An 8176-nucleotide genomic window follows, 5' to 3' on the forward strand; every position below is an offset into this window, starting at 1 on the left:
AATGAGAAATAAAACGAAAAACAAAATGCTACCAGACATCCCTTTGGCTTTACATGACAAAAGCCAATCCCATGCGCGAGAGACACTTTAATTGCCTATTTAAGTATTTTGTCCATTGTGTGGTGGAAAATCACTAAATTATGCACGCGCGCGTGCGCGGGTGGGGGTAAGCATGGGAGAAAACTGGATAATAAACTTAAAAACAATAATTTAATTCTTTGTAGATTATGAATATAATCAATTTGTAGATTAATTCAGAAACAATGTTTTTATTGATATTTTATTAAGTTAATTTATTAATATAATTTTTCAAATAAACTAATTATTTTTTCTATGTTCATCAAATTATTTGATTTGTATGAAACTTTATAAATAAATATAATCAAGTATTTCCAAGTCATTAATAAATAACTAATTCTTTGATTAAGTTATTTTATTTATTAATGCATTTGATTAGTTTCATGAATAAAAAATAAATAACTATTTTATTCAGTTTCAAAAGAATGTTTAAAATAAAAATTTTATTTACTTATTTGTTTCATATTCAGTTTCAAAAGAATGTTTAAAATAGAAATTTTATTTACTTATTTGCTTCATCAACAACATATATATATATATATATCTTTTTTCTACGATACAAAATAAACTTATCCCCTTGAGAGTAAGAGATTTTGACATGAGATGGAACAAAAATCATTTAAGAGTTGTTCAAAAACATAATCATATGTTACTTTTTTCGGAAAAATGGAGATAGAAAAATAAAACTTCATGTTTAAATGAAATATTTTTTCTTCTAGAAAACTAGTTTTTTAATTTTTCAAATTTATACTTAGTTTGAAAAATATATCTTAGAGGTTCTTCACAGTTTTTCTTACAATTTTTTCAAATGAAAAAAAAAACATAAACAATGCATTTTCTAGTTTTATATACAAACACTTTTTACCAATATAAAAGATTAAAGTATTTTTTTATTTTTTTTTATAATTAGTTAGTGTCATAAATTTAATTCTTACTGTAAATATAATTTAAAGGTTTTTGTTTTGAGCTAAGAATATAATGTTTTCATGATAATTTTTTAATTAAATGAAGTAAAATTAATATTATATAATTAGATTATTCAAATACAAGATTTTAAGATGATTATTATAAATTATAGTTTTGATTTTTTTTTTTGTAAAAAATAGTTGTAATCTTAATGTATTTCTTATTTTTTGGAGAAAAAAAATTATGACCTTCTTTCTTTCACGGATAAAGACCACAGTGGATGACAGAAAAGTATAAGCAAGCAGTAATTAAACTGAATGTTTAAAGTGCATATAATAGAAATTGAACTCACTCTATAATTCGTCGTTTTAATCATTCAACTATGGATCTAAAAAGAGTCAACGAATGAACTTTAACCAGGTCAATCAATTGAGGCAACTAGATTAACTTATTCTAACTCCAGTTAAACTTAATTAAATAAAGGAGGTCTAAAAGAGAGAGATGAATCTGGATTAACTTTCATGATATTGCCAAAAAGTTTATCCATCAATCTTACACAGTCTTTGAAAAGGATAAGTAGATCGCTGCTTATTAGACATTTACGAAGCCCTTTGTGCGATGGTAGAGCGAGTCAGTGTGTAATTTAGGTTCAACTTCTAGCTTTTTTTTTAATAAATAAATATATTTTTAAATTCTTTTATAAAAAAAGACTAAAAATAAGAAATAAAAACTATTTTCTATTAGTGAACACACCTTTGTTATCCTATTTCAGAAATAGTAACAATTTCATAATTTTATTTTGAGAAGATTGCTCTTGTCTCTCAAAGTGTGCACTTTCTAATATTTTCCTTTTATTGTTTTTATAAATGGTCAACTTATGTTTTTTCTTTAAAAAGCAATCAAATCTACTAATATATATATAATATAACACTAATATTTTCCCTTTATTGTTTTTATAAATGGTCAACTTATGTTTTTTTTTAAAAGCAATCAAATCTACTAATATATATATAATATAACACAAACACATAAATGATAAATTAGTTTCTTTTTCTCCTTTATTCTTATTCCTTTTTCCTTTCTCTCTCTTTAGCTATTTTTTCTCTTTAAGCTTCAACAATAAACAATAAAAATTCATGCCGATTAAACTAAAAAAATTAACCTTTTAAAAGTATAAAATCAAAATTATTTTAGGTGCAACAAACTCTACTTTTTAATGGTTTTAGCTCTTGAATTTTACGCCTTAAATAAGACTAGATCATTATCCTAGGCTACACTAAGGTTTGATAAAAAAGCATTAATGTGAAAAGAAATACAAGCATTATTAATGTTTTTTGTAGTAGTTTTTTTTTAAACCGTGTGTGAATTAATCCGATCAATTTAATGGGTTTAAAAGCAACCAAAATGACATATAAAAATATAATTTGACTCAAAATAAATATTCAATATGATATTTGTTTTAAATATATTGATGTGATAACATATTGAATTGATTTAAATCAACTGAGGTTAACTTGTTAATTTTTATATTAAGTTATGAGACCACAATAACCTAATAAAAAGTAAAATAAAACAAATTATGAAGGTCAATTCTTAATCAACTTGGTGTTAAAAGATGAAATTGACAAAAGATTCAATTAAAAAAGGATACTAAAAATGATTCGAGTCAACCCGCCATACCCAGGACCCGAGTTAAGAGATGGGGATACCTTATAAAAAGAAAACTGAAATAAAACATGAAATGCAATTCTCAATTAATCCAATATTAAGTAATAAAATTAAAAAAAATAGTCAATATAAAAAAGAAAAAGAAACTTGAGTCAACCAAGTTTATCATCAAACCCATGGTTCGAGTCACAAGACTAATATAACCTAATAAAAAATAAATTAAGTCAAAATAAATTGAAAAAAATCATGAAGTTTGATTCCTAATAAACTTAATATTAAAAGATACAATTAAATTAATAAAAAAATATAAATTGAAAAGAAAACAAAGAAAAGAATCAAAACACTATTATAGTAAATAATATTTTTTTATATAATAGTGTTTCGTGAGAAAGAGTAATATAAGATTTAGTTTTTAATTTTTTATTAATTAATTAGAAAATTCATAGAATTTAGGGTTCAACCAAGCTCTCTATAATAAAAATCATATATTGTTTTCTCATTTATTCCCAATAAATTGCTATTGAAAAAAAAAAAAAGAAAAAGAAATGAGTTTCCTCGTTAATAAAGGAGACATCTCACCTGAAACAACAATTTATATAGTTGTGATTGCACACACAATTTCTCTTCAAAGTCTTTTAGCCTTTGATGCAAACTAATTTACATTTTATAATAGACAATTGTATGATTTACATTTTATAATATACTAATTTAATAATCTAGCCTCCTCTTTTTTTTTTCCAAAGAGATCACCGAAATTGACCTCCTCACTAGCTACCCACCACACAATCTCCTCCTTACCAACCCAAAAAAATGATTTTTTTTTTTTGAAAGGATCTAAATGGTTGGTGAGGTGTTCACATTCTGTTTATAATGTTGGGCTGCACAACCATTTGTTTTCTTGTTATTGAGATTACCCAACAACCGTTGAAGCACAGTATAAATCACAAAAAAATAAGGCCAATCCAACCACATCAACTAAACGAAACTTCAAACTGCTGTTCGTCTCTGCTTTGGTCTCTTTCTCGTAACTGGTAAGTTAAATTCTCTAATTTTTGCCACTTAATTTTTCCTTTTGCATTTGCAATGTTTTAGTTTTTCACTCTTTTTTTTTTTTTCCTGTAATCAAATACAGAGTAGATAGATTTGGCGAAGTTTTTGATTGGCAAACCAGTCAAAAATGGAGGCAAATCTTGCACAAAGAATGCAAATTCCGACAACATGGATTGATTCATACAAGTTTCCAAGAAAACCAACTAGTTCCCTGCGGTTTTCGGGGAGATTTAAGGAACAGAAGAGACTCCAAGTGTTTGTTTCTGCTCAGTTTCGGCCTGTAAGAGATGAAAATCGACATAGACAGGCTTCTTTTGAGGTTTCTTGTTCTTGTAACAATTCTCAAGGTACAATATCTAAGTCCTTGTCATTGCATCTTTTGAATCTGTGAAATTAGTCTTGGTTGGATATTTTTAGATGATGGGCTATTGTTAGATAATTTTTTTTGGATTTATAACATCTGGGTTTTGGTTTTGGTTTTAGTTTGTTAAAAGCCTATTTGAAGGTGCAGTTGGAGCTGCTTTTTTTTTTTTTTTGGCGTCTTTGCTGTAGTGTTATTGGGTGATTTGTAATATATGTTATTTTTTAGCTGGTAAGTGAAAATGGTTTTGAAAATCTTTAGACTTTGCATGGGTAATCTATTGAATTTTTTTAAGTCTGTACTTCCAATTTATAATATATTGATGGTGTAACCGTGCTTAATTTGAGTATACTTCTTGCTTACATAATGTAAAAGAATCATGAAGTTATTGTTTCAGCATTGACTTCCTTTCCATTTTTCTTTTGGATTTTGAAAGATTCTTTTAATTTTTGTAGTTTCAACGTTGGAATCTGAAAGTCTCCAGGATTTGTTTGGCGAGGAATCTTTGATTTTGAAGGTATGAAATGCTTCTGTTCTCATCAGTTTGAATGAGATATCTAATAATATGTTGGATTTTATTTTGCTCTGCAATCTTTGCATCTACTTTGCCTTAAAAACTGTGAACTTTGCCTTACTTTTTCCTTTCCTCTCCCTTTAACTATCTAAAACTTCACTGTTTTCTGCTCATCAAATTTCTTTGGGCGTGTATCTCACTAGACGTGAACAAAATTTGCAGAATAAGTCACAAGAGATTGAGCCATATTTAAATGGACGCTGTATATATCTTGTTGGTCAGTTTCTTTGTCTAGTCTTATGTATTCTGTTAGAAATTGATTTGATTACTCTGATAGTAAACTAAATGAATGTGAAACATGTAGGGATGATGGGCTCTGGAAAAACTACAGTGGGAAAGATTCTCTCGCGATCAATTCGTTATTCATTCTGTGACTGGTTAGTACATGTGATTGTCTTCCATTTGGGGTTCTAGGAAAGATTTTAGTATGCCTCTGCAATCTTAAAAAGAATGAGGGAGAGGAAAGAAAAGGCATGCTTCATAATGCAACAAAAACTTCTATACCATTTGAAGTACATCCTCAACTCACAGCAATACAACATGGTCGTTGAGTGGGGGCACTCATAGATGATGATCCAAATTATTAAATATGGCTTGTGGTAATGTTACCCCTATCTTGTGAGATCTGATTTTGCAATGGTATAGAAGTTCTTGTTGAAATGTTGAGCACTGGATGTGCCATTACGGTGTCTACATCTGTCTGTTAAATGCAGGTTATCCACATAACCAAAAATCTTTTTTTATGTTAAATAATAATTGTAATGTTCTACATTTTCATGGATTTTCCAGTGACAAACTGGTGGAGCAGGATGTTGGCGTGCCTTCTGTAGCTGAAATATTTGAAATATATGGAGAGGATTTCTTCAGAGATAAAGAGGTGTTTTAAGTAGATTGTATTTTGAATCTCTCCATTGCAAAACTTACTCATGCACATTTAATTGGATTATATTTAGTTACTAGCATTGCAAAATATGTCATTCTGAAAAGAGAACTGATGATAAGTTGAAGCAGTGACTGCTAATTCAGTTGTTGTGCTCGTTGGTTTATCCATTGGGTTTTATCTATTTGCTAATCTAAATATGTAGCCACACTAAAAACACTTGACCAAAGTCATATGCTCTTATATCTATCTTTTTTGGTTGTGGCTTCAAACTTTAAATATTGTAATCCTACCTTTCAGACTGAGGCATTAGAAAAGCTATCAATAGAACACCGGTTTGTTGTTTCCACTGGTGGCGGTGCTGTGATACGGGATGAAAACTGGTATGATAGTGGACATAACAATTGAAACTTAAATTCTTTACCTTCTGATTATTTGGTAAGTTCTTTATGCATGTTGGTTTTCAAAGTGTTCTACTTTCTATTTTGTTAATCAGGATATACATGAGGAAGGGGATTAGTGTCTGGTTAGATGTGCCTTTGGAAGAACTGGCACAGAGGATCGCAGCTGTAGGAACCAAGTCTCGCCCCCTTTTGGATAATGAACCAGGAGATGCATACACCACTGTAGGTTATTTGTCTTCTAAACATTTTTCTTGTTAACGTGTCATATCTTATGCTTTGTCTTGAAACTTATTCTCACTACAGGCATTCAGACGCCTTTCTACTCTGTATGAGCAGAGACATAAAGCTTATGAAAATGCCAAGGCGAGGGTTTCTCTGGAAAGTACGTGTGCTTGGAACCACAACTTGCGGCTATCATGTGTTTTCTTATTGCTTTGTAGTTCTTGGGATCTGCTAGTCTTTGTAATTGCTAAGATTTCACATGTTAGTTAAGTGAATATACTGAAGATAAGTGTTTACACTGTGCAGATATTGCAGCCAAACTAGGACATAAAGATGTATCCACTATCACACCTGCTATGATTGCCATTGAGGTCTTTTACTGTCTCATTCATGCTTTTTCATGCATTCTTTATTTCTGCAAAACTAGGACATTAATTTTTGTTGTCATTTTTATAATTTCACTGGCAACAGTTCTGCGTTGGTGAGCTGTGATTTTTTTTTTTCTTTTTTGTTACATGCCGCAGAATTATCATGCTGTCTAGTAGATTGACTAGTTGGAACTGAAATTTTGCAGGCACTTGAACAAATTGGAAATGTCCTATAGGACATCAGTGGCATGGCTGCAACGGGATTCTATTTTAACAAGCTTTGATTATGGCGCTTAGTTGGATGGCATCCCATGCCATGTTTCTATATTTTAACATGGCTTGTGTGATGCATTATGTGGAAGGTTTCCATTTATTACCTGCAGGATTTGGGATGCGAATGATGTGTAAGATCTATGTTGTAATGTTGACTTGTGCATATGGCGAGGTGCCACTTCGCCGGATGCCATGTGATCAAAATAAAGGTTAGAGATTAATGTCAAGCTGTTGATCCTTTTGTGGATTCCTGCTCAGCCAATGTATGCAAGGATTTTCTATGAATATGCTTCTTTGTCATATGGACGCCCTAGATTTAGGCTAATCTTCGCATTTTTACACTGCTTAAGGGTTTAGTTCGTATTGTTACTGTTTCTGAGTACTATGGACACATGGAGTAGCAGATACAAGGGAGTCAGAAAGTAATTGATAATGCAGCTATGATCTTTGCATGCAACCCCAACAGATGTTACAATATGCTCGTCACTGTAAGCTTTGGCATGGCAACTGGTCGGTAAATTGCAGCTGACTTGAAAGGAGACGTGATGGGAGTTATCTCCGAAGATGTAATTTATTAGCGATGGTGGATTTGTTTGTTTCATTCGATTGGATTTTTCTGCAAAAAAGAACATTACCAGTTATTGTGCATGTATAAACACAAACCTTTCTGAAAGGATGATGCTGATCAAGCTCATGTAGTTCTCAGCAAAGAGTGAACAAGCACTTGGTGAATGTAATGAGTAGCAGGATAGGCAATAATTCTGCAAGAGATACAGCACTTCAGCAGCACTTGTGTCCCAAAACAAAAAATGAGAACCTTACTGATGTTGTACAGATATTGTTTCAACACATCAGGGAATAACTATCTTATTACTGCTCATTAAAAAGTGCATGTTAAATGTATTTCATGTAAGAAATAGCTTACTCGATCAATACGGATTGGGGTCTTAGCACTTGCAAGAAGAGAGCACTTCCAAAGAAACTTGTATGCAGAATAAGCTAGCGACAAGCTTGGCCTCCAATTCCAAATTGCTGCCCCCAGTTTGATTTGGTTGTCGATATTGACGAAAACAGTAATATCTTCTTAGTCGATCTTTCAAGGAAGATGATCTTTTTTTTGCATAAACCAGCCAGAAAACTCGCCTTCTCCATGAAAGATAATACCATATCCGGCAGTTCCACTGCCTCCATCCCAAGTCCCCCCCAGCATTTATCTTCATAAGCCCAAGAAGAGGCGCGGATGGTAGGTTCTCGAAAAGCACAAGCTTCTAGTTCTAGGAAACCCTTCAGATATGCTAGAGCTTTTGAATCAATTTCTTGTGCTGACAACTCGTTTGCCAAAAGCTACACTACTTCTATTCCATCAAAGAAGCAAGACAGGAACCCCATCAG

General features: G+C 31.2%; 1 protein-coding gene across 2 annotated transcripts; it reads left to right on the top strand.

Moving 5' to 3' along the window:
• The first annotated feature begins 3510 nt into the window (after nucleotides 1-3510).
• LOC105126431 (shikimate kinase, chloroplastic) lies at nucleotides 3511-7671 on the top strand. 2 transcript variants are annotated; one of them, XR_842429.1, is made up of 12 exons: nucleotides 3511-3683; nucleotides 3785-4049; nucleotides 4519-4580; nucleotides 4800-4854; nucleotides 4942-5014; nucleotides 5427-5514; nucleotides 5818-5900; nucleotides 6014-6143; nucleotides 6225-6303; nucleotides 6450-6514; nucleotides 6718-6993; nucleotides 7135-7671. XR_842429.1 is itself a non-coding variant. In XM_011027298.1 (11 exons), exons 2-11 carry the CDS (start codon nucleotides 3830-3832, stop codon nucleotides 6745-6747), a joined length of 885 nt encoding a protein of 294 aa, XP_011025600.1. In that variant the 5' UTR covers nucleotides 3511-3683; nucleotides 3785-3829; the 3' UTR covers nucleotides 6748-7671. The 2 variants fall into 2 exon arrangements, 1 of the variants encoding a protein (XP_011025600.1); XM_011027298.1 differs by having other exon boundaries at nucleotides 6718-7671.
• Nucleotides 7672-8176: the final 505 nt, after the last annotated feature.

The sequence above is a fragment of the Populus euphratica genome, unplaced genomic scaffold (genome assembly GCF_000495115.2).
Source record: "Populus euphratica unplaced genomic scaffold, PopEup_1.0 scaffold78.1, whole genome shotgun sequence".
NCBI lineage: Eukaryota > Viridiplantae > Streptophyta > Magnoliopsida > Malpighiales > Salicaceae > Populus > Populus euphratica.